At 39.6% G+C, this 25195-nt stretch overlaps 1 protein-coding gene across 6 annotated transcripts in view; it reads left to right on the forward strand.

Annotated features, from left to right (window-relative positions):
* The window catches only part of HPGD (15-hydroxyprostaglandin dehydrogenase), a 54799-nt gene extending 29943 nt beyond the window's left edge, over window positions 1-24856 (forward strand). Inside the window, exons 5-7 of one of the 6 annotated variants that reach the window (XR_002338278.2) lie at window positions 11997-12087; window positions 17638-17711; window positions 24520-24856. Coding sequence is in view for 5 of the 6 variants with exons in the window: in XM_021071974.2 (XP_020927633.1) it covers window positions 186-262; window positions 2730-2893; window positions 4155-4293 (380 nt within the window). In the remaining variant the exon portion in view is untranslated. Of the gene's footprint in view, window positions 1-185; window positions 263-2729; window positions 2894-4154; window positions 5272-11996; window positions 12187-13982; window positions 14064-14113; window positions 14361-17637; window positions 17712-24519 lie in introns of those variants that run through there. The other 5 variants (XM_021071974.2, NM_001190248.1, XM_021071976.2 and 2 more) reach the window with 5 other exon arrangements.
* The last annotated feature ends 339 nt before the right edge of the window (window positions 24857-25195 follow it).

The raw sequence follows: 25195 nt of genomic DNA on the forward strand, positions 1-25195 counted from the left end.
TAGAGGTCAAAGGAGGAATAAACTCTGCTAGACTAGTGAGTTTTACAGAGTTGTCTGGTGATTATCTTGGTGTATGTTCTAACTAATTTTAAAATGGAACAGGCACAAATCACTCATTTTTGTAGCAATTGTTGGGGTCTCTGCTTATTTTTAGCAAAATTGTTTTTGTTTTCTGTTTGTTTCAGGGCTCATGCCTGTTGCACAACAGCCTGTTTATTGTGCTTCAAAACACGGCATAATTGGGTTCACGCGCTCAGCGGCGGTAAGGATGCAACAACAACAGTAGCCCTTCTCCTCTCTCTGTCCATCTGTGAAACAGGAGTTCTGTAAAGTAGTGGGGAACAGAGTCAGAATTTCATACATCTGGATTAGAGACAGAGAAATAAATTATCCTTCAATACTGATTATTAAAAATAATTTGAACATCATGTAAAGGACCCAATGTAGAATAGATTATTTTAAAACTGAAGTAGATAATACAGAGAGGTTACTGAAAAAAATACCCTTAAGGATAGATAATGGAAGATATATATATATATTTTTTTTTTAATTGGACTTTAGATTTAAAAGTTATTAACACTGGAGTTCCCGTTATGGCTCAGCAGTAACGAACCTGACTGGTATCCATGAAGACCAGGTTCAGTCCCTGGCCTCACTTAGTGGGTTAAGGATCCAGCATTTCAGTGAGCTATAGTGTAGGTCACAGAGGTAGCTCGAATCTGGCATTGCTGTGGCTGTGGCGTAGGCCAGTAGCTGCAGCTCCAATTCGACCTCTAGGCTGGGAACTTCCATATGCCACGAGCGCAGGCATAAAAAAAAAAAAATGGAATATGCAGTATGTTCCAGGTGTTACTTGTCACTGAGATACGATAAAAAAAAAAAAAAAAGGAAAAGAAAAATGAGTGAGAGCATGGAGGATGGCAGGAGGGATGGGGCTGGCATTTACCTGATAGGGTGACAAGAATGCTGTCTCCATGGAAGCCTAGGCTGAAAGTGTCCAGAGCTTATGAAAATGTTTTAGGCCTCATTTACCACATGCGTTGATAGCATGAAGTGAGAATGCTTGGCTTTTTAGAATAAATCCAAAAAAAAAAAGGGGAAGCTTGAGTGAAGCCTGCCGAGCCAGGGGAAAGTAGAATGAAGAATGACTGGGATGTAAGGAGGAGCCAGACCAAGGGCAGCTTATGGTCCTGAGCTTGAATTTTATTTGAAGTGCAACCATCAGTGGTTCTTTTCTGCACAGGGTGACAAGGTCCTATTTCCATTTGAAAATGGATTCCGGCTGCTATTTACAAAATGTGTGAGAGAGGATGAGTGCAAAAGAGGAAAGGACAGTTAGGAGACCTCTGCAGTGGTTAGTCTAGGTGAGACAGAGAGAGGGACCCGATGAGGAGGAACTCATTATTAATAACAAGCAGCACCAGGGACGGAGAAGGCAGATGGTGAATGGTGAATGTTCAGTCAAAAAGCAAGAGAAGCAGCTCTTACACTCTAAATTTAGATTGGAAATTCTCATTTAATTTGCAAAGACTTAATCTTAGTTCAACTCTAATTAACACATGACACTACTACAAAGCAAAGTAAATCTTAAAGACTAAAATTTTGTGTTTATAATTACAAGGCTGGAAACCTGTACAGTTGATGCTCATTATTTGTTAATTACATTCTATAAAAATCATCCAAAAATACTGAATTGGAGAATGCTCCTAGGGGAAATTCAGGATTAAGTTCCTGTGAGCCTCTGGTCACATTTTGATCACCTGATCAAGCACGTAGCCTAGTTTTGTGTATATTTCTATTTAAAGATACCTTATTTAATACATACTGTGTTTAATATGTATTGTATTAACATGGTCAATAGCATTTATACCCTCATGCCAGAAGGAAGCTCCTCTAACACACTGACTTTCTCCAAAAGGCACATTACAGCATTCTTGCACTTAGAAACACTAAACTATTATACTATATAGGCTGCACTATTCCTGGGAGGCATTTCGGATGGCAGAATTACTAACAAAAAGCACAAAAATGAGAAAAATATGGCCAAGTACCACAAAAAGGATGCTTGTTTTTTGGTGTTAGAGCTGAAACAAGAAAGCAGAGTGTTTCATTTTATCTTAACTGGAGTGTCCGCATCAGGCAACTCCCATTTTTACTACTGTGTGCTTTGCTGGGGGGGGGGGGGTTATGAATAAAGTTTAGCGAGAGAGCAAATGGAATCCACAAATAACTGGCTTCCATTTTGCTTTATGAATAGTTCAAATAAAATCCATAGGTTGAATATTAAGCTAAAGAATGTTCATCTGAAAATATTCGAAACTGTCTTCCAGATAGTGCAGATTATCGACTGTCTTTAGAATCAGTCAAAGTCTTAAACTTTTCTACTAACATTATTTTTAATTATACATTCTCTATAATGCAACCCTAATTGGAAAGAAAACCTGAGATATCAGTTCTAAGCCTCAGCGTCTTAACTGAAGCCTTCAGTTTCTTGTAGTGGTCAGTAGATAAAGTAATTAGATGAGGCTTTCGGAATTAGTTCAGCACTTTAGGAATGTCTTCTTTTTCCGCCAGTAGTCAGCCTTACTATTGTTATTGTTCTATAGTTAGAAGGATAGTTGACCAATACTTTTCACATCGGTCTTTTAACCAGCTTTAATTATCAGTTTGTCCTATATTATATATTCATAAAACTCCTGAAACCTGCAACCTCTACTTCCAATTGCCAGATGGCTGCTAATCTCATGAACAGTGGTGTGAGACTGAATGCCATTTGCCCAGGCTTTGTTAATACACCCATCCTCAAGTCCATTGAAAAAGAAGAAAATATGGGACAATACATAGAGTACACGGACCATATCAAGGATATGATGAAATACTATGGAGTTTTGGAGTAAGTAAAAAGATACCTATCTTTCTTTACATGATGGAGCAAAGTGCTATCTAGACATAAGCAACAAAGAGGGAAAAAAATTAGCTTTTAAATTTCAGAAATGAATGCAAGCTTCAAAGTTTTGGTTGGGCAACATCTCTGAAAAAAAATTTTTCTGGGCATCTGAATAGAATTTGTTTATACATCATGAATTTTGCTTTGAGGTAGAGAGATTGCATCATTAATCCTTCAACTATAGTCATGTTTTTAAAAGATGAGGTTTAGTTGTCTTTGGAAGCAGTGATACCTTATCTGCCTACATTCCAAACAATATCCAAAGATAGCCTTTGCAAAATTTCACATGGCCCTCTAACTTCAACTATTTGGGGAGCCATGTCCAAGTTAGAGCTGATAGAATTTCACAGGACAGAGTCATCTGGGACAGGTCCTGGTTCTACCACTGACCATGAACTTATCCATCAACTTCTCCAAACCTCAATTTTCTCACATGTAAAATGGGGATAATACTAGGACAAATTTAGGGGACTTTGGAAAGTCCAGAAATAAGTTGATACATTTAAGTTACTTAAAACAGAAGCAGATAAATAATAGATATTCAGTAAATGTTAACTACCATTCTTCACATTTCTACTCTAATAATAGTTCTATCTGACAAGTCTAAATTCTGCAGATAGGATAAAGATGGGAAAATAGCCATGTACTTAATGTAAATAATAAATATTAGCTATGTACTTAATGTAAATAATAAATATAAATTTATGGATCCTTCCTGTCAACGTAACAGAAGGTTAGATCTGGAAATCCAGCACTAAATTTATAATGTAGTTAATATCTAATTGAATACAAAAAATGGAGGGAGTTCCCGTTGTGGCACAGTGGTTAACGAATCCGACTAGGAACCATGAGGTTGTGGGTTCGGTCCCTGCCCGTGCTCAGTGGGTTAACGATCTGGCGTTGCCATGAGCTGTGGTGTAGGTCGCAGACGTGGCTCGGATCCCGAGGTGCTGTGGCTCTGGTGTAGGCCGGTGGCTCCAATTCGACCCCTAGCCTGGGAACCTCCATATGCCGAGGGAGCGGCCCAAGAAATAGCAAAAAGACGACAAAAAAAAAAAAAAAAAAAATGCAGGTACCAATAGCTTCATGATATATGTTTCCCTGTTACACAGTCAAGGCGATAGATGCTTCAGAAATAACTCAAAACTAAGTGATAATTATGCCTCGTTCTTTAGTTTTAAAACACTGATGTTTCTTTTATTTTTAGCCCATCAATGATCGCCAATGGATTAATAACACTCATTGAAGATGATGCTTTAAATGGCGCTATTATGAAGATCACAACTTCTAAAGGAATTCATTTTCAGGATTATGATACAACCCCATTTCACACAAAAACTCAATGAACATCTTCTGTGTCAGCCTTAATGAAGATAAGAACAAATGACATATTCAGACCATGTCTTCATTTGAATGTAGCTTTTTAAAATGAAATGTTATCATTTGAAGCTTCCCTTCATGCATTTGATGTTAATTTTTTTTCTAAACAATTAATTAAGTATATAGATTTAAAAAACTTAGAAACTATCAAAAATATGACCTGGACCAAAGCTAGGTTTTGATCTTTATAGTCTGCACAATGATTAAAACAAAGGATATTCCAGGAATATTCTGCCTTTCAGAAAATATATGTAAATTTGTGATTCACAAATGTTAATGTTTTTCAGAGCATCATATTAAAGGAGATACTTGAATTGTTATTTAACTCAACCAGGTGTAAAAAAACTCATTTTGTTTCTATGTTCTCACTTTAAAAGAAAGAAGCTACCTACAACGGCAAATATTTCATAACAATAACTTAAATACCATCTTTCAGCTGAATATTTCAGCCCTTGAAAGATGTAGCACCTTTGGGGGGCCAATAGGTAAAGAATAAACTACAGTGTGAATATATCCCAAATGAAAAACCTAATGTATGGAAAAGTGACAGAAATTAACTGGCTGAGATGTTGATCCACAGCTCAGCCTCCCATCTGGTGAAAACATTTCTTTCTTCTTTGCTAACTTTAAGAATTTTAACTCGAAAAATCTCAGGAATGAAGCTTCTAATAGTTATAGCAAAAAGGGTAGTTAGTGCTCCTAAAATATCATATTAGGACATGCATGTTAAGAAATAAATACAAATGTAATTTTTTTCAGGTTACTTTTTTGTTGATTTGTGCCAATTTCAAAAGTGCCTACTTTTCTATAATTTTTTTCCCTAATCTCCAGGAGTTATTTAGTGTTCTATTTATAGCTGTTGAGGAGAAGAAAACAGTTTTGTCATATCCTCTACTGTAGATGTTTCTTTGTGCTCAAACCCATAATAAAAAGTGGTAAAAATAGCTGTGATGTTTTGCCATTTTCCCTGTCAGGTATTTTAAGATAGACTCATTAAATGCACCTGCTTTGGGTAACACTATTTGCAAGCAATAATTAATGCTAATAATAGTGAAAGCAAAAGATTTCCAAATCAATCGTTTCTTCTTAGAAATATTGTACAAGTCACTCACTCTGTCTGCTAACTCCAGAGCTCCCAGGTGGGAGCAAAATGCATCCATGTGAGGTTAATAAGGATTTCATAGAGATACCAGAGGGTTGTCATGTTTTACTGTTTTAATTCTACCATAGAAAACTATTGCCCTCACTTTTAAGGAGTAAATTGAATATGAATAACTGTTGTCTATATTTTCACATAATGTATTTCAAAGCACCAAGAAGTGAACATCAGTGAACATCTAAGAGAAATAAGTTGTATAATTAGGCACAAACTTGTTCATGCCCTGTAGCAGTTACTAACCAGTCAATGATATAGGTATGAGGAATATCATTTATCTTGGTCTTTTTCCCACTATAATGTTCAAAACTATAGCTGAAACTTTTCATTTATGGATAAGTCTTTTCACTGGCAGCCTTTAGTGTCCTTTGTGCTTTGAATTGTTTTTGAATCAAACTGTGCAGACATTTAACCCAAATATTGGAGGCACCAGTCTCTCCCGTCAGGAAGCCTGTAGCAAACCCCCGTACTAACTTCAGCCACAAGGGAGACAGACATCAGAAGCAAGAGAGGCTACAACCCTATTGTCTGCAAAAAGGAGACCACACTGAAAATCTATACAAAATGAAAAGGCAGAGAATTATGACACAGATAAGGGAACAAGGAAAAGCAAGCAAACAAATAAAAAACAGAAAAACAGATAAGTGATCTGGAGATTGCCAACCTCCACAAAAAAGGTGAATGATAGTAGAGATGCTTCAAAATCTTGGAAATAAACTGGAAGCAAAGATTGATAAATTACCAGAAACATTAAGCAAAGAAATTGAAGATTTAAGGATTAATCAAGCAGAGATGCAAAATAAAATAACTGAAATAAAAAATTCACCAGAAGGAACCAAGAGCAGAATACAGGAGGCAGAGTAATGAATCAGTGAGGTGAAAGACAGACTAGTGAAATTCACTGACACAGAATAGAAAAGAGAAAGAAGATATGAAGACAGTCTAAGAGAACTCTGGGGCAATGTTAAATGCACTAACATCCATATTATGGGGGTGCCAGAAGGAGAAGAGAGAAAGGGCCAGAGAAAATATTTGAAGAGATAATAGCCAAAAATTTCCCTAACATGGGAAAGGAATCACTCACTCAAATCCAGGAAGCATGAGTACAGTATAAAATAAACCCAAGGAGGAAGACCTTGAGACACATGCTAATCAGACTGACCAAAATTAAACCAAATACTGAATAGAACTTAAAAAAACATAAGTCATTAAAAGTTGTTTTATGTGTCTTCTATAAATAGCTTCAAATAAACCTATAATGTTATATCTCTATATACTGGTTGAGAAAAAAATAAATTATTAAATTTGGAAGGGGAGGAAAGCCTTCATTTTCTCAATTCGATTTTTCAATGAAACCCTAAAGTAAATAACTTTTTTGTTAATAAATGAAGTAGGGCCCCAATGCAGCAAAACTAAAAACATACGAGCACTGAAAAAAGATTTAGAGATTTAATAATGAGATTGAAATATCCAACACACTTAATTTTCCCCTACAAACATAATTTTAGATATTGTAATACAATTTAAAATACTAATGATTATGTGATGATTTGTTTAATTTTGCCCTGTTTATAAAGTTAGGATCCTGGAGAGATCTGAAAGTGTACATTTTTAATTTAAGTCATTTCACAAGTTACATATCATTTATAGGGAATTCCTATTGTGGTGCTGCAGAAACAAATCTGACTAGTATCCATGAGGATACGGGTTTGATCCCTGGCCTCATTCAGTGGGTTGGGGTTCCTGCATTGCCCTGAGCTGTGGTGTAGGTTGCAGACACAGCTTGGAGCCTGAGTGGCTGTGGCTGTGGTATAAGCTGGTAGCTCTAGTTCCAATTCAACTCCTAGCCTGGGAAATTCCACATGCCATGGGTGTGGCCTTAAATAGAAACACACACACACACACACACACACACACACACACATAATTTATTTTATTTTATGTTATTTTATTTTATTTTTGTCTTTTTGCCTTTTTTTCTGGGGCCGCTCCTGCAGCATATGGAGGTTCCCAGGTCTAATCAGAGCTATAGCCACCGGCCTACGCCACAGCCACAGCAATGTGGGATCCTTAACCCATTGAGGAAGGTCAGGGATTGAACCCGCAACCTCATGGTTCCTAGTTGGATTCGTTAGCCACTGAGTCACGATGGGAACTCCAATATATATAATTTATAAGTAGCTTTTCTTACATTAGAATTTCAAGACTCAAAGTACTGGTGCTCAGGAAAAGTGACTGGATGCAGGGTCACAACATGGTCATCATCTCTCCATCCCATCCCTCTCATTAGCTGCCCTTCCAGGCAGCTCTTTCCATGTGATGGTCCCAGGATCCACAGAATAATTCTCACCAGCTCCAGTCTGGCCAAACAAGACCTTGTTTTTTGGCGACAGAGCTCATTGGCCTTACCTGGCTTATGTGCCAACTACTGAGACAGTCCTTGTCATCAGAGAGATGCCAAAACCAGATGACATGCCTCCCCCAGAGCTGGTCGAGTTGGAGAGAGGCAGAGGGCAGGAGAGGTGGGCAGGAGGCTGACCTGAACCCTATAAGGAGAGGGCTAGTTTCCAAGAAAAAAGGAGGTGAACTCATGCTGACCTAACAAAAAATAATAGCTAGTGATTATAGAGGAAGACAGAGAGAGAGAGAGAGAACAAAAGATGATTTATGTCTTAATCCTTTGGATACAGTTTCAAAGACCATCATGGCTCCTGTAACATGCTGAGACTCATGTTTTTCAAACTGTGTCAACTGGGCAGATATGATAGAAGAAAAAATGAATAGAAACTACAGCAGGCATCTCACACATATATGATTGCACTCGTTTTTCAATGTAAAATATATTTCTCATTGTGAATCCAAGTGAAACAGGGTTCAGAAGCTACTTGCTTTAATATTGCCTGCAATCCTTGCCTCTAGATTGCCTTTTTTTTTTTTTTTTTTTGTCTTTTTAGGGCAGCACTCATGGCATATGAATGTTCTCAGGCTAGGGTTCAAATCAGAGCTGTAGCTGCTGGCCTATACCACAGCCACAGCCATGCAGGATCTGAATCGTGTCTGCAACCTACACCACAGTTTATGCCAATGCCAGATTTTTAACCCACTGAGCAAGGCCAGGGATCAAACCTGCATCCTCAAGGATGCTAGTCAGATTTGTTTCCACTGAGCCACAACGGGAACTCCAGGATTTCCTTCATTTCCTGTGGTGTGGCAAGCAGTGCTAGCTTGGACTCTGTAACAGTTACACTAAATTTTGAAAGAGATTTCTAGGTTTAACTTTGAAACATTAAAATATTTGTCCTTCCCCTCAGTTTTCAAGTAACATTTCTATACCTATATTCACTCATTCAACAAATAATTACTGAACAATAACTTTATTGGTAAGTTTATTTTTTTTATTTTTATTTTTTGTCTTTTGTCTTTTTAGGGTCGCACCCGAGGCATATGGAGGGTCCCAGACTAGGGGTCTATTTGGAGCTATTGCTGCTGGCCTAAGCCAGAGCCATAGCAACGCCAGATCTGAGCCACATCTGTGACCTACACCACAGCTCACAGCAACGCTGGATCCTTAACCCACTGAGCGAGGCCAGGGATCAAACCCACCACCTCCTGGTTCCTAGTCGGATTCGTTTCCACTTTGCCACAATGGGAACTCCTGTTGGTAAATTTATATACATAAGTTATATTGTACATTGTGTTCTATGTTGCCATTAGTACACAAATGTATTAATTAAGGTCCCATCTGGAGAACAGCATTCAAGTCTGAAGGAATCTAATATGGGGAGCTCGTTACAAAGGCACAGGAAGAATTGAAGAGCCAAACAAGAGATGATGAAGCAAGCCAGACCAGCAGGAAGGTGTCACTACCTCTAGAACTGGTGGGACTCAGTGTCAGCAGCACAGGAACTACTGGGGAGGCTGCCACGCAAAGCTGGGACTCGACAGCAGGACTGTCCCATGGAAGTTAGAACCCTGAAGGAGGCAGCCACTGGCAGGGATGTCACCTTAAGCCATTCTTGTCTTCTTTCAACACAGGGGAAGTTACACTGACGTCAGCCAGCTTGGAACTCTCTCTACCCTTGTAATTTTTAGCAGAACTATGCTTTGTTGGCTCTTTAATGCAGAAAACATTTCTGAATCTTACCTTTTCATATTTGGAGTCTAAAACCAGTTGTGTTTCCAACCCCAAAAGGCTCCAAATTTCTGGATTCTCTCTTCTCCTTTTCTTTCCAATTGTATTGCAAACTAGCCAGTATCAGCCTGAGCTTACCTCTTAGTTCTATTTCTTGCTAAATGTAACCAGAAAATACTACCAGCATTCTGTCTTCCAGCCTCTTCATCTAGAAATCAGCCTGAGTAGTCATGGACGGCAATATACTTGTCAAAGTTTTTATCTTTGCTTCGTGGGGCCCTCGGTTTTCGTAGCCTCACTAAGTATCCACCTGCTAAGCCAGTGGCACATGTTTCAGGTTGGTTTGTTGCTGTTGCATTTGGCAGCTCTACTTCTGGTACCAAGGGAATTAGCCAAGGTCATGTTCTGTGCTGTAAGAGATAAATCCCCCAATTGCGGGAGCTTGACAAAATAGAATTCCTCTCAGACACAAGAGTTCAATGCAGGTGTAGAGTGGGCAGTAATCCAGGGGAGGAGCTAAGGATTCAGGTTCCTCCTGTCTTACCCCTCCTCCATCTTTCAGAGCCTCAGAATCTACTCACAGAGTGGACAGGTGCACCTGCTTCTCATCCACTCCAACTCACAAACCATTTGGAAACCTGCTCTAATGCCACCCTAGATGCAAGGGACAGGGGTGCTGTGCTGGGAAATATAACCCCTTCCTGAGAACCAACTCTCTGGAAATATCTTTACTCTCTGGAAAGGGAGTGTAAATCTTCGGTGGAGAGCTAGCCATCTTTGCCACACCACTCTCAGATTTCTAAGTTAAAATATATTGTGTGAAAGTGTAAATCATTATAAAGCTTTTTTTTTTTTCTTTTTGCTTTTTAGGGCCACACCCAAGGGGTATGGAATTTCCCAGGCTAGGGTCAAATTGGAGCTGCAGCCATAGCAACACGGGATCCAAGCTGTGTCTGTGACCTACACCACAGCAATGCCGGATCCTTAATCCACTGAGCAAGGCTAGGGATTGGACCTGCATCCTCATGGATACTAGCTGAATTTGTTTCCTCTGGGCCACAATGGGAACTCCTATTTTTGCATATTTTAAATATGGGCTTTTAAAAATATCAGTGGGAAAACCAAATACCACAAGCATTTTTTACATATCATCTGCTCTAAAATTCAGGAACAAGGGGCTGCCTGCTGTGGCTCAGTGCGTTAAGAATCTGACTGCAGTGGCTCAGGTCACTTTGGAGGTGTGGATTCAATTCCTGGCTGATATTAAAGGATCCGGCACTGCCGCAGCTGCCACATAGGTCGCAGCTGGGGCTTGGATTCAGCCCCTGGGCCAGGAACTGAATCCATATGCCCTGGGTGCAGCCAAAAATTTTTAAAATGTTAAAAATAAAAAAAATTCAAGAACAAGTTTTTTTTAACAGTCAGAATTTTTATTTCTTTATTTACTTTAATGTTTAACTCACTAATTCACATCCTCTACAGAATTTTATCCTAAAGAATGTTTTCCTGAGAATTACTGTATGACCATCACTCTCTGCAACGAGTGTGAATATAGAGACATATACACACACACACAAATTTAAAAGTTAATTTTCGGTTTGCCTGCAAGACTCTAAATGCTAAAAAAAAATTCCTTTGGATTTGGTAATATCAAAATTATTAATATATAGTTGATCGAAATAACAAGTATATTAATTTTTAATAAATAATTATTTTTAAATAAAAAGTACAATGCATCAGGAAAAAAAATATATATAGAGAGAGAGCTTTCCCCCAAATTATTCATGTATTCAGGGATAAATATAGATATTACTTGATAAAATGTGTCTGTATTAAATCTATTCTGATCATAACATTAAAGAAACTGTTCACAGAAATGACTAACTGGGAATAAAAGTCTTCTTTGAACTACCTCTGAATTATATTCCAAAAGCATACAGAAACCTGTCCTCAAAAAAATGTTGTTTTTTTTTTAAATCTATTATGTGACAACTCTGTTATTTCCTCCTTCAATTTTTTTGAAAGCAGAGAAAGGTCAGCTTTCTTGCAAAAGTATTTGTTATTTTTCACTTGCAGTCTGAGTCTCTCAGTTGCTGAGAAGTATAATAAAATTACTTTCCAAAATGTGTTGACTATCTTGCAGTTGCCCTCCCAGCTTGCTGATATATTAAGACTAACTACTCCTTTGCTTGTCAGCACCCAATTTGGTTCAGAAAATAAGAGGCTCTCAAAAGAGAGGGGAGGACCGGAGCAAGTGAGGTCAGGGTATTTTTCCTCGGCTTCATTCCTGAGATGATGGTATCAGCATCTGTCAGGGAGTCCTTTCCCTAGAGCTTCTCACAACACGACCCTAGTAACCATTCTCTCCTTTGCTCCTCCAGGTCCAGGCGTGGAAACAACTCCTGCAGTTTCTGCCCCCAGGTCCTACACTACCCCTTGCTGTTTCCCTGACCCCTGAAGATAAATTGATAAGTAATTATTTTACTAAACTTTCTTCAGTTTGCCCAGGTTGAAAGTGCCATTTATTTCCTGCCAGAACCATAATTAATAAACCTAAACTTATCAAACAGCTATTAACTATAGCCGTTACTCTTTTATTCAGTAGCACCCTGTTGATGGAGTTTAAATTAGATGAAACTTGGGGTAACACTGGGCAAACAAAGGGAGAATTCATGAATAACACTTTGGGGAATAAAAACAGCTTTTGTAGAAAATGAAGAGATGGTATAGGATATTATTAACAAGTTCCAATTGTAAATTTGTATATTTACAATAAATGGACAAATACCTAGAGATACACAACTTACTAAAATGGATCAGAAAACAAAGAAAATTGGATTGGTCAGATGACTTTTAAAGAGATGGCAAACTAGCCAGTTTATTTAATCTATAATTAAATCCCCTTCCCATAAAGAAAAGTCTTTGCCCAGATGGCTTCACTGGCTAATTCTCCCAAATACTTAAGGAGAAAGCAATTCCAAAATTACATCAACTCTCCCAGAATACAGAAAGAGAGACCAATAGTTCCCAACTTATCACCTTGATTTCAAAATACTGACCTTAAAAATTGGGGAATAGCAGAGGAATTGCAATTTAGGACAAGCAAGCTATGTAAAAAGTCATAGGCAAGTCCAACACACCATGGAGAGGAATGTTATTTTATAGAGAAAAAAGCAAGTCGGGAGGGGTTGTTTTGAACAAAAGGCCATTGGAGAAAAGTGTGAGTTCAGGGTGATAACCGTTTCTCACTGACTGAGTTGCTGGGGTAGCAGATTTCCTGTAGGCAAGCCATGTGCATCTTTTCCTGTTGGGTGTGTAACTGATGATTCTTTCCTGTGGATGACTCCTCAGTTGGGGTCTGTAATTGACAATTCTTCCTGTAATTGACATCAGGTGGTATTGCCTGAGAGCTCCCCCTTCTGGCCTCTCAACTCCCTTTTAGTGAGGTTTTTCTTTATTAATTTTCACCAAAACATGGTGAAGACATTACTTTAAAAAGTGTAGACCAATAACACTTTTGCCATAATAAACATAAAAATTCTGAATAAATCAGCAAAAAATTATTCCACGTCAAAAATAGTAGAAATCAAGTTGGTTATTATAGTAATTAAATTTGGTCTAATATTCAAACTGAATCAGTTGAATTATCATAGTAACAAAATAATAAAAATTACATGATCATCTCAATATATGTTGATAAAACCCAACATACATTCTTAATTATGACAACAAAAATACATAAAAAACTGATAATAAAAGTGTGGTTTCTTAGTCTCATAAAAAGTATCCATCAAAACAGTGCATTAATGTTGAAATTAAAAGATAAAACTTTCAGGGAGTTCCTGCTGTGTTGCAGCAGAAACAAAGCTGACTAGTATTCATGAGGATATGGGTTAGATCCCTGGCCTTGCTCAGTGGGTTGGGAATCTGGAATTGCTGTGAGCTGTGGTGTAGGTCACAGATGCATCTAGGATCCAGTGTTGCTGTGGCTGTAGTGAAGCCCAGCAGCTGTAACTCCAATTTGACCCCTAGCCCGGGGAACTTCCATATGCCTTGGATGTGGCCCTAAAAGCAAAAGCAAAAAAAAAAAAAAAATCTTTCCTTCTGCAGTTGGGAACAAATCAAGGATGGCCACTGTCTGGTTTTATTTGAAATTGTACTAAATGGTCTATCCAGTGCAATCAGGTGATGAAAGGAAACAGCAGAGTGTCAATTGGAAAGGAAAAGATAAAGCTATCATTACAATGGATGTGACTATCAATGTACCAAAGCCCAAGAAATTTAGATTATTAGAATTCATGATGACTTCAGTTAGTGTTGTAGACTACAAAAAAATGGCCCCAATTCTTTGTTGCTTTTGCCAACAGGAGATGGAGTCTATTTCTCCAACCCTTGATTGCAGGTTGGCCTTGTAAGCTCCTTTGTCAGAACAATGCAGGAAAACCAATGCTGGGTGAGTTCTGAAAAGGTCTTTGCCTGCTTCTGCTTTTGTGCATAGAATCCTGCCATTTTGTGGACAAGCCCAAGGATAACCTGATGGTGGATGAGACATCACATAGAGAAGAACCAAAGCATTCCATTTAGCCAGTTCCCAGCCACCCAAAGCTGGCAGCAGGTACAGGAGTGAGCCCCACTGAAGCTGAGCCAAGCTTGACCCAAAGCAGCAGAACCACTCAGCTGAGCCCAGCCCAAATTGCCAACCCACAGAATTATGAGACGAATAAATTATTATTTTAATCCACTAATGTATGGGTCCTTTATTATGCAACAAATACTAACTAATGCAGGAAGGCTCTGAAAAAAAATCATAGAAAAATATGAGAAATTCCTAAAACAGAAAAAAGATAAATATAGGATGTTCAATAGCATAAAATTTGCCAAGCAGCCTCTGGCTTTGATGGGCTTTAAGAAAGAAAGGAGAGGAGTTCCCATCGTGCCTCCATGGGTTAAGAACCTGACTAGTATCCATGAAGATGTGGGTTTGATCCCTGACCTCGCTCAGAGGGTGAAGGATCTGGTATTGCTGTGGCTATGGTGTAGGTTGGCAGCTGCAGCTCTGATTCAGCACCTAGCCTGGGAACCTCCATATGCTGCAGGTGTGCCCCTAAAAAAAAAAGAAAGGAAGAAAGAAAGAAGGAAAAGAAGAAGAAGGAAGAGGAGGAGGGGAGGAGGAGGCGTGGGAGAGGAGAGGGAGGAGAAAAAAACAGGAATGGAGTGGGGGATAGGAAGAAAGGAAAAAGGGAAGGAGAAAGAAGGAAGGAAGGGAGGGAAGAAACAAAAAAGATTGATTGAACACAAAAAAACACCTCACTGATACCATGGGAAAGCTACCCCATGGCAATCACAATTTAAATGCTGGAAGAGAAGTAAAACACACAGAAAGGAGGGTGGTGTTTGTGCTCCTTTTCTGCTGAGGTACCACCCATTTGTAAAACACAGAGATTCTGAGAAAGTGAGCAGAGTGTGGCTGCCAAGTTACAGAAAAGTAGAGTAGAACAGAGGTAAAGCATTACATGGGGTGGCGAGAAGGGGGAGAATAGAGTTTAGGTCTAGTAAACAGACCGAATTTGAGAGGAAAAGATTGTGGAGAGAAAGGATATACAGGAGAGAACGCCCAAAGCCCTGAGCAGTTTCCTTCCAAACCATTCAACAATCCAGAAGCAGCTTGCTTTGAGAGGCAGACACACAGTAAAAAGCTATGCATTGCTTTCATCAATATCACAGGTAAGGGAGAGAAAAATAAGAGTCAGTTCCCATTATGCTGGTTAGGGAATGGAAAATAGCCCAGTCTTTTATTGATGCCCCTAAAAGTTTATGTTTTATAAGTAAGGGTAAACCAGAAATAGAGGCCAGGCATTACAGGGACTAAAATCCAGACTGAAATCATCTTATTAGATTTAACTAATATATTGCTTTTCTCCTTGTCTGCCATATAAGCTAATAAAAACCTTCTCTGGAGAACAATTATCAGTCAAAGCTTCTATAATTTTTTCCATGCATGATGTCTAGCATTTCAATTAAAAATTTACAGGCATAGGCATTCCCATTGTGCCTCAGCAGAAACAAAATCTGACTAGTATCCATGAGGACACAGGTTCAATTCCTGGCCTCTCTCATCGGGTTGGGGATCCGGCATTGCCATGAGCTGTGGTGCAGTTCGAAGAAGCAGCTTGGAGCTGGCATTGCTGTGGCTGTAGTGTAGGTTAGGGGATGCAGCTCTGATTCAGCCCCTCGTCTGGGAACCTCCATATACTGTGGATGAGGCCCTAAAATCAAACAAAAAATTTGCAGGCACAAAAACATATTGTAGGGAGTTCCATTAGTGGCTCAGCAGTTATCCCGCCCAACTAGGATCCATAAGGATTCAGGTTCCATTCATGGCCTTGCTCAGTGAGTTGGGGATCCAGCGTTGCTGTGAGCTGTGGTGTAGGTCCCAGACATGGCTCGGATCCCGAGTTGCTATGGCTGTGGCCTAGGCCAGCTTCTGCAGCTCTGATTTGACCCTTAACCTGGGAAATTTCATAAGCCCTAAAAAGCAAAAAAAAAAAAAACACAACAACAACCCACACCTTGCTTTTGTAAAGTGAAACCCACTAAAATGATAGTAAAACCCACTGAAAAGCAATGACCAGAAGAAATGTTAAAATCAGATAAAAAGAAGCAAAGAACCAAAATAAAATTGGCCACTGACTTCTTAACAGAAACTAAGTCAGAAGACAGTGTGAAATTATGTTTTAAAGTTTTAAAAACAAATAAAAAAAACCCTAGAGTTCTTTGTGCAGTTTATTTTTATTTATTTATTTATTTAGTCTTTTCTAGGGCTAGGGGTCTAATCGGAGCTGTTGCCACCGGCCTACGCCAGGGCCACAGCAACGTGGGATCTGAGCCATGTCTGCAACCTACACCACAGCTCACGGCAACACCAGATCCTTAACCCACTGAGGGAGGCCAGGGATCAAACCCGAAACCTCATGGTTCCTAATTGGATTCCTTAACCACTGCACCATGAGGGCAGCTCCCTTTGCACAGTTTAAAAAAAACTTTCAAAATTGAAGGTGCAATAAAGATATTTCTGGTGGGGGGGGGACTGGGAGAATTTATCACAGCAGATCCACACTCAAAGAAATAAAAGCAAGGACTTTTTTCAGGCACACAAAAGATCCCCAGATGGCTGAAGCAAAATGCGGGGAGGTATGATGGATAATGGAAAAGGACAATGAAGTGAGGAAAGTGAAATAAGTATTTATTTTATTAAGCAATGAAAATAATGACTTCCAGGATTTAAAATATATGAAAGTTAAAGAGGGAGTAAAGAGACAAAGTGTTCAAAGGTATTTATGTTTTCTAAAATTTGGTTAAGAACCATGAATTAGCATTAAATATCAATAAATCAAGGGTGATACATAAATCGTATATAAGCTAATTGAGAAGAAATTTGAATAATAATAATTAGCTGATGAGTCCAAAGGAAAAAAGAAAAAACAATACATATAATGATGGGACCCAACAAAACACAAACAGATGCTTAAGTCAGCAAATCATAAACTGTCACCCTACACTTCTCTTTACAACCGCTATCGACTTCCCATTCAGTCAGGACAAAATTCTCATGAGTTATTGCAAGGAGGATAGAAGAGACAAAGTTTTCTCTAGGGAATATACCTGTGAAGAAGTGGGAGTGGAAGGGATACGGTATAAGGTACCATCACAATTAGGATACGTCAAATGAAATACATTTGCTGTGGAAGCAGAAATTTCATTGCTCATTGAGGCTCATTGAGGCTGAGGCCAGCATTGTACACAGAATTTCAAGCTAAGTGGGAAACTGGACCAAAAGAACTTTACATCTCTTTGATGTTTGTTTCTATCCCATGCACTATATAATGATGGTCTTATACAAAGTAAATACCATTCATGATAATACTCTCCCTAGTCACAAAAGGTCATAATGGTATTTCTGTGCTGTTTTGCTTCCTTTCTAACTTTTTAAAATGTCTGGTTTCCCCTCTCTGTTCAATACAGGAAGTATTTCGGGAGGAGGCTTTCCAGAATTGTGTGGCCTGAATTTGCAGCTTCTGCATCCATCATGTGGCCAGGTACCTGCTTCTAGCCTCTGGCACGGACCTTTTTAAATGAATATTTAAACCTAAATTGGACAAATTCCATGGTTATTTTATTCAGGTTTTGTGACCAAAGTCTTACACAAATATTAGTGGATTAGTGGCCTACCCCATTCTTCTTGCCCATGGGGATGGGAGTGAGAAGGTTTCCTTGGCAAGGAGGATGTTTTGAACATCAGTTTTCTTAAGTAATTTTTTTTTTTTTCTTTTTAGGGCCACACTTGTGGCACATGGAAATTCCCAGGCTAGGGGTCATATCATAGCTGCAGCTGCCAGCCTACACCACAGCTACAGCAAAGCCAGATCCGAGCCATATCTGAGACCCACACCACAGCTCACCGAAACACTGGATCCTTAACCCATTGAGCGAGGCCAGGGATTGAACCCACATCCTCACATATACTAGTTGGGTTCATAAACCACTGAGCCACAACTTGAACTCCGAGTTTTCTTAAGTAAATCTTATCATCCTAATCTGATGGCAGCTGAAGTATAACGGTAAAAATGATCTTTTTCAGTTGCTTCCTCTTCCTGTATCTTATCAGTGAGCAGATCCTGTAAATTTGTGGGATTAACACAAGCAGATATTTAGGGTTTTAAGGGGGTGAACATGCTACCTTTTATGAAATTGAATCAGAAAGTTGGATTTTTCTAGTCTCTGATCTTTTATTTTTTCCACCCTTTTTTCTCTTATCCACTTCCACTGCTGCACATCAAGTTCTCATAACAAATTACATGTGCTAATGTATTTTTATTTTTCTCGTAACTGCTTCCAAGCCTCTAGTGTCTGCCCTGGTCAATTAACCCTAACTACTGAGTCAGTGTAACCTAACACACGCTCTAACCAGATCACTCCCCAGCTCAGAAGCTTCTGCCTCCTGTTTCCAGAGGCGTGAAGTCCAGTCTCCAGCTGGACATTCCAGACCTTTCCCAGTCAGGACACCCCTCACCAGTCCTGCCTTATCTGGCTCATCCTTATCAAATTACAGGCGTCCCCAAGTCCACCCCACCCACCCCAGCTTTGGCTTCTTCTCTTTCCCATTCATCCTGATCTGTAAATCGTCTCCATACTGAAGGGACCAGGAGAATGGGGGTTGGGGGGAGGGGAGATGCTTCAAAGAGAATGCCTGTTAAGTGGAAGAAAATTAAAGTGGGGGTTGGGGAAAGAGATGATGGAAGTTTTAGGGCAAAGACACTAGGAAAAAAATCTGGATGCATTTCAGAGAAGTATGTTTCCCATATTTAGCCTAGTAGAAAAACATAAGGAATAAATTTCTGAGTCTAATTGTCTGCACACAGATGCTTATAATCATTGTTGATCCAGATTCCATCGAACAATGAATAAGTTTTTCGTAATAGAATCACAGCGCCTAAGACAGAAAAGCTCGCTTTTCTGTGGCTCCCAATTCCTTGCTGGTTAAGTGGTTATCATATTACTAAGTGCTCATTACTTGCTGGTTCATTGGAACTGTTTAGTGGTGGGGGGATATCGGTCATAATGCAAACAGTCCCATTGCCACCACAGGACCTTATCCCTGAGAATTCCTTCTTCCCATGTTCTAAAACATCTAAAAGATGTCAGGGGCCTGGATTGCTCAGTTGCTCTGTCTCTCAGCATCGCTTCACACACAGGAAGAACCCTGGGTGATCTCTGCTTCCCATTATCTTTTTCATCTTATTACAAGTTGTGGTCAGTAACTCATGAGGACAGCCAAACTCCAAGCAATGCCTTTTTTTTTTTTTTTTTTTTTTTGTTATTGCTGTAAAATATTCAAACGTTTAAAAAAAAAAAAAAGCAAAATAGCGCTTTTGGGCGAGGTCTTCACACACAGACATGTGTAAGCACACTGGGTAGAAAGCCAGAAAGGAGGGAAATGACGATTTTCAATACAACTTTCTCTTTTACAAAGAGACTCATTTTTAGATGTTTCTAAGGCAAATGCTAGTATCTTGTTTCATTTACCTCCTCTTGGCTCCATAAGCATTTTAGAGAACAGAGAAGAGGCTGAGTCAGCCCCATAGTAATTCTCAATGGTCAGCATCCCTGAATCCATCCCTGCTAGTGTTTCCCCCCTTACACCAAAGCAAAAGGTAAATAAAGGGGAAAACTAGCCCTTCATAATCTTACCTTTGTTTAACCTAAACACAGTCAATCAACCTTGTTGTGTTTCAGCTTATTTGTGACAAATCTTACTTTAATGTTTCAACCTGCATGTAAACAACCAAAACAACAAAATACTTTTCTATTCTTCCCTGTCCCTCTATCTAAATAAAGAGACAAGCTTGCTTTTCTTTAATTTAGTGCTCAGATACAGTCTAAAACAACCCTTTCTCCAGAAATTTGTAAGGAAAGTTAAATAATTTTCTTAGAGCTCTGAAGTAGTATATTTACTGAGTGAATTTTTAAATTTAAATTAATTTAAAGTCTATACTAAGGAACCTTCCTACACTGTTGGTGGCAATGTAAATTGGTGCAGCCCCTATGGAGAACAGAATGGAAGTCCTTTTAAAAACTAAAAATACGGAGTTCTTGTCGTGGCTCAGTGGTTAACGAATCTGACTAGGAACCATGAGGTTGCAGGTTCGATCCCTGGCCTTGCTCAGTGGGTTAAGGATCCGGCGTTGCTGTGAGCTGTGGTGCAGGTTGCAGACATGGCTCGGATCTGTTGTTGCTGTGGCTGTGGTGTACGCTGGCGGCTATAGCACCGATTCAACCCCTGGCCTGGGAACCTCCATATGCCATGGGAGCGGCCCTAGAAAATGGCAAAAAGACAAAATACATACATACATACATACATACATACTAAAAATAAAGGAGTTCCCATCATAGCCAACAGAAATGAATGTGACTAGGAACCATGAGGTTGCAGGTCTGATCCCTGGCCTTGCTCAGTGGGTTAAGGATTTGCTGTTGTCGTGAGCTGTGGTATGGGTTGCAGATGCGGCTCGGATCCCGAGTTGCTGTGGCTGTGGCTGTGGCTGTGGCCAGTAGCTGTAGCTCTGATTGGACCCCTAGCCTGGGAAGCTCCATGTGCTGCAGGTGCGGCCCTAAAAAGCAAATAAAAAAATTTAACAATAAGTAAAAAATAAAAATAAAACTATCATATGATCCAGCAATCCCACTCCTAGGTATCTATATGGAGAAAACTCGAATTCAAAAAGATACATGCCCTCCAATGTTCATAGCAGCAGTATTCACAATACCCCAGACCTGGAAGCAACATAGGTGTCCATCACCAGATGACTGGATAAAGGAAATGTATTATGTATACAACAGAATACTACTCAGTCATAGAAAAGAATGAAATAATATTTTTTGCAGCAACATGGATGGACCTAGAGATTATCATACTAAGTGAAGTCAGACAAAGACAAATATATGATATCACTTATTTTGGAATCTAAAACAATGATATAGGAGTTCCCGTAATGGTGCAGGGGAACTGAATCTGACTAGGAACCGTGAGGTTTCAGATTGGATCCCTAGCCTTTATCAGTGGGTTAAGGATCTGGCGTTGCCATGAGCTTTGGTGTAGGTCTACCTGGCTCGGATCTGGCATTGTTGTGGCTGCGTTGTAGGCCAGCAGCTGTAACTCCAATTAGACTCCTAGCCTGGGAACCTCCACATGCCTCGGGTGTAGCCCTAAAAAGACAAAAAACAAAACAAAAAAAAAGTGATACAAAAGAACTTATTAACAAAACAAAATAGTCTTACAGACATAGAAAACAAACTTACAGTTGCCAAAGGGGAAGGGGGAAGTGATAAATTAGGAGGCTGGAATTAACATATACACACTCCTGTATATAAAATAGATAACCAACAAGGACTTACTGTATAGCAACAGGGAACTATACTCAATATATTGTAATAACCCATAAAGGAAAATAATCTGAAAAGTATAAATATATATATATCACTGAATAAAGATCCAATGTAACATTGTAAATCAACCACATCTTAATTTAAAAAATATACATAATCAAAACATTTTTAAATTGGAGTTCCCACTGTGGTGCCCCATATCGTTGTCTCTCAACACTTCCAGGATTGTCTCTGTGGTGTCTCTGCTGAGGCACAGATTCAATCCCCAGCCTGATGCAGTGGTTAAAGGAAGCAGCACTGCCACAGCTGCAGCATAGGTAGGTCACAGCTGCAGCGTAGGTAGGTCAGAGCTGCAGCTCAGATTCAATCCCTGGCCCGAGAACCTCCATATGTGGCAAGTGCAGTGAAGAGAAAAAAAAAATTTTTTTTAATAAATTTACACTACACTTAATATTGTAAATTCCAAGACTATTAATAGATCTACCTTCCATTCACATGCATTTATTGAATAACCTCCTTGTTTCAAGCACAACCCTAGAAACCTAGAAATCCTAGAAACATCTGCCTTCACAGAGCTCACAGTCATATTTAGGGGAAAGAACATGTGGAGGAAAAAGTTAGAATTCCATGTTACAAAGACTAAGACTTATGTACAAGGAGGATGGGAGAATTATAATGGACACTGTGCTTGAGTGGGTCAGGGAAGGAGAGTCTTTATAAAAAGGAGACACTGGAGGCCAGCCTTGACAGCTTTTTACGAAACTGGAGGAAGGTGTTCCAGGGAGAGGGAAAGTGCATAATTGGTTCAACAAACTATAACCAGTTCCTTATGAATTCAGCATAAAATGTAGGGCTGAAAGCTGGTAGGAGGTATCATGTGTGTCATTTATGTTGGCAATAGGGCACCTTTCACGGATGTTAAGAGGAAGTGATATGGATGTATTTATGTCTGAGAAGATGCTGCTGGGGTAGGTTCAGATTGGAAGAGATAAAAGCTGACCTGAAAGCCTGGGTAACTGAGTGGGAAAAAAATCACAAAATTCCATAGGAGAGATGATAGCGACCTGAGCACGTGCGGTAACCATGGAGATGAAGAGGTAAACTCAGACAGGAACACAGCTGGGAATCAGAATCAGCAGTGCCACACAGGAAATGAGGGGTGACAAGGAGGACAGCTCAAAGTTTAAAAAACCACAAAGTTTAAAAAAGCATCCTCAGCATCATCAATGATATTTACTGAGGGCTCACTCTGTTCCAGACACTGTGCCAAGCACTTCAGTCCAAGCCTTGTAAGAACCTTATAAAAGAATGCCAGCATTATCCCAATACTAGAAAATAAACTGACCAGGGGATCACTGAAGTGCAACTGTAATATCAGCAACTTTGGATCAGAATCATTCTTTTCAACACATTTTGAAATATATTATTTATTTCCTCCATAGCCACATGAGGCAGGGCTCAAATATTACATCTACTTAATTTTAATAAATAAATTGATGGATTTGGGGGGAAAAAAATGAGGACAGGTCAGGAATGAAATTCTGTGTCTTACCATTCCTGTGGTGGAGAGCTTTGCGGACTGTTGTAGTTACTGTTCTAGGAAAGGTGGTGTCTTTAGTGTGCCTTTCACAAGATGCACATTTCTGCAGAAGAGATTCTAGGCAATGACATGAGTTCAGGCTCTTGGCTGCAAGAGAAAAAGTGTATGGACTCAAGGTGCCTTACAGAACTCAAGGGCGGGAAGGCAGCTGCTGGCAGGAACACTGGGATTGGGATCTCCCAATATATCAGCCTGTCCCCTTCTCATCCGTTTGAATCTTCTCCCTCTTTGCCTCTCTGAAGACTTGCTGTTGTCAATGTCAGGTCTTATTTTCTCTGAGGGTATTCATTTTTCATTTCAAAGTAAGGACACGTTGTAACCTCTGGGATTCTCTTAGATAGATAGATGTTCAATTAATTAAAGTAAAAAAAAAAATTCTAGAATTTGGTTTCCCTTAGGCCCTTGGTTTTATTTTATTTATCTCATATACTTGTATTTATACATCTAGCGAAGTTTAGCAGTCACTTTCAAATTGGTCTTTGAACCCCGTTTGAGTAAATCAAGTTGCAGAACTCACTAACCAGTCTTCTTACAAAGTGGTTCATTGAATTGTCTTTAACATTTTAGACCGCATTCTTAAGATTCAAGTATTTGTTGCCTGATCTGACCTGGCCTTACAGGTGAAATTTTCCCAGGTACTTTCTCAAGTATTTAAACTACGCTAGTAAACCCCATATATTAAATTCATAAATATGATGAAATGAAAGTTTCCTCAAGCCCCTCAGCGCAACCTTAGAAAAAAAGCCTATCCTTTTTTGTAGCATAAATAAACCACAAGTTCAAATCAATTCTTTTTTTTCTTTAAGGGATGCATACTTGGCATATGGAAGTTCCCAGGCTAGGGGTCAAATAGGAACTTAGCCGCCGGTCTACACAACAGCCACAGCAACAGGATATCCCAGCCATGTCTGCAACCTACACCACAGTTCACGGCCGCACCAGATCCTTAACCAGCTGATTGAGGCACCAGATCCTTAACCAACTGATTGAGGCCTGGAAACGAACCCCGCATCCTCATGGATACTAGTCAGGTTAGTAACCTGCTAAGCCACAATGGGAACTCTCCAAATCAATTCTTTAATTATAATTTTAAATTAGAATAAAAAAAAGAAAAAGAAGCTCAACTGTCTGATTCTCCAACAAGCTAAATATGGCAGGCAACCTCCAGGATGGCCCATGGCCCTCTCCTCCTAGGATTCACCTTCTTGTGTAACACCCTCCCCTTGGAGGGCTAGTACGGAGGGACTTCCAGTGGAGAGAATGCATGAGAAGTGATGCTCTGTTATTTCCAAAATTAAGTTATGAAGACACTGACCTCTGTCTTTGGTGACCTCTCTTCCTCTTTGGATTGCTTGTTCTAGGGTTGCCAGCTGCCATGTCGTGAGTTTCCCATGGAAGATCCACGTGGCAGAGAACCAAGGGAGGCCTTCACATAACAGCCAATGAGGAATTTAGGCACTGAGGTCCACAAACTACGAAAAAACTGAATCTTGCCAACATCAGGTGAATAAACTTAGAAGCAGATCCCCCCACCCCCGCCCCATCACCAAGTTGAGCCTCCAAATGAGACAGCAGGCCCAGTTAACACCTTGGTGGCAGACTTGAAGATACTAAATCAAAAGTGTTCAACAGGACTGTACCTGGATTCCTGATATACAGAAACTGGGAGATAATAAATATTTGTGACTTTTTAAGCCACTAAGTTTTTGAGTCATGTATTATAACTATGTATTAGAAAAACAGAACCAATAGGCTATGGTGTGTATGTGTGTGTGTTTGTGCGTAGGGGTACACAGAAAGAGGGAGGAAGCTGGCTAGTCCAAAATCTGCAGAGCAGACTGACAGGCCAGTAGTTTCCGGAAGAGTTCACATTGCAGCCTCAAGTCCAAAGGCAATCTTGCAGGCGCAGGTTGTGGGCAGGGGGGTTGGGAAGACCCTTTCCTCTTATGAGACCTCAGTCCTTTCTCTTTTAAAGGCCTTTAACTGAGGCCCATCCACTTTATGGAGGGTAATCTGCTTTACTCAAAATCTACCGAT

Source organism: Sus scrofa, chromosome 14 (genome assembly GCF_054392235.1).
Source record: "Sus scrofa isolate SSC_HxYL_T2T_F1_AM1 chromosome 14, Sscrofa_HxYL_maternal_Yorkshire_Landrace_v2.0, whole genome shotgun sequence".
Classification (NCBI taxonomy): domain Eukaryota; kingdom Metazoa; phylum Chordata; class Mammalia; order Artiodactyla; family Suidae; genus Sus; species Sus scrofa.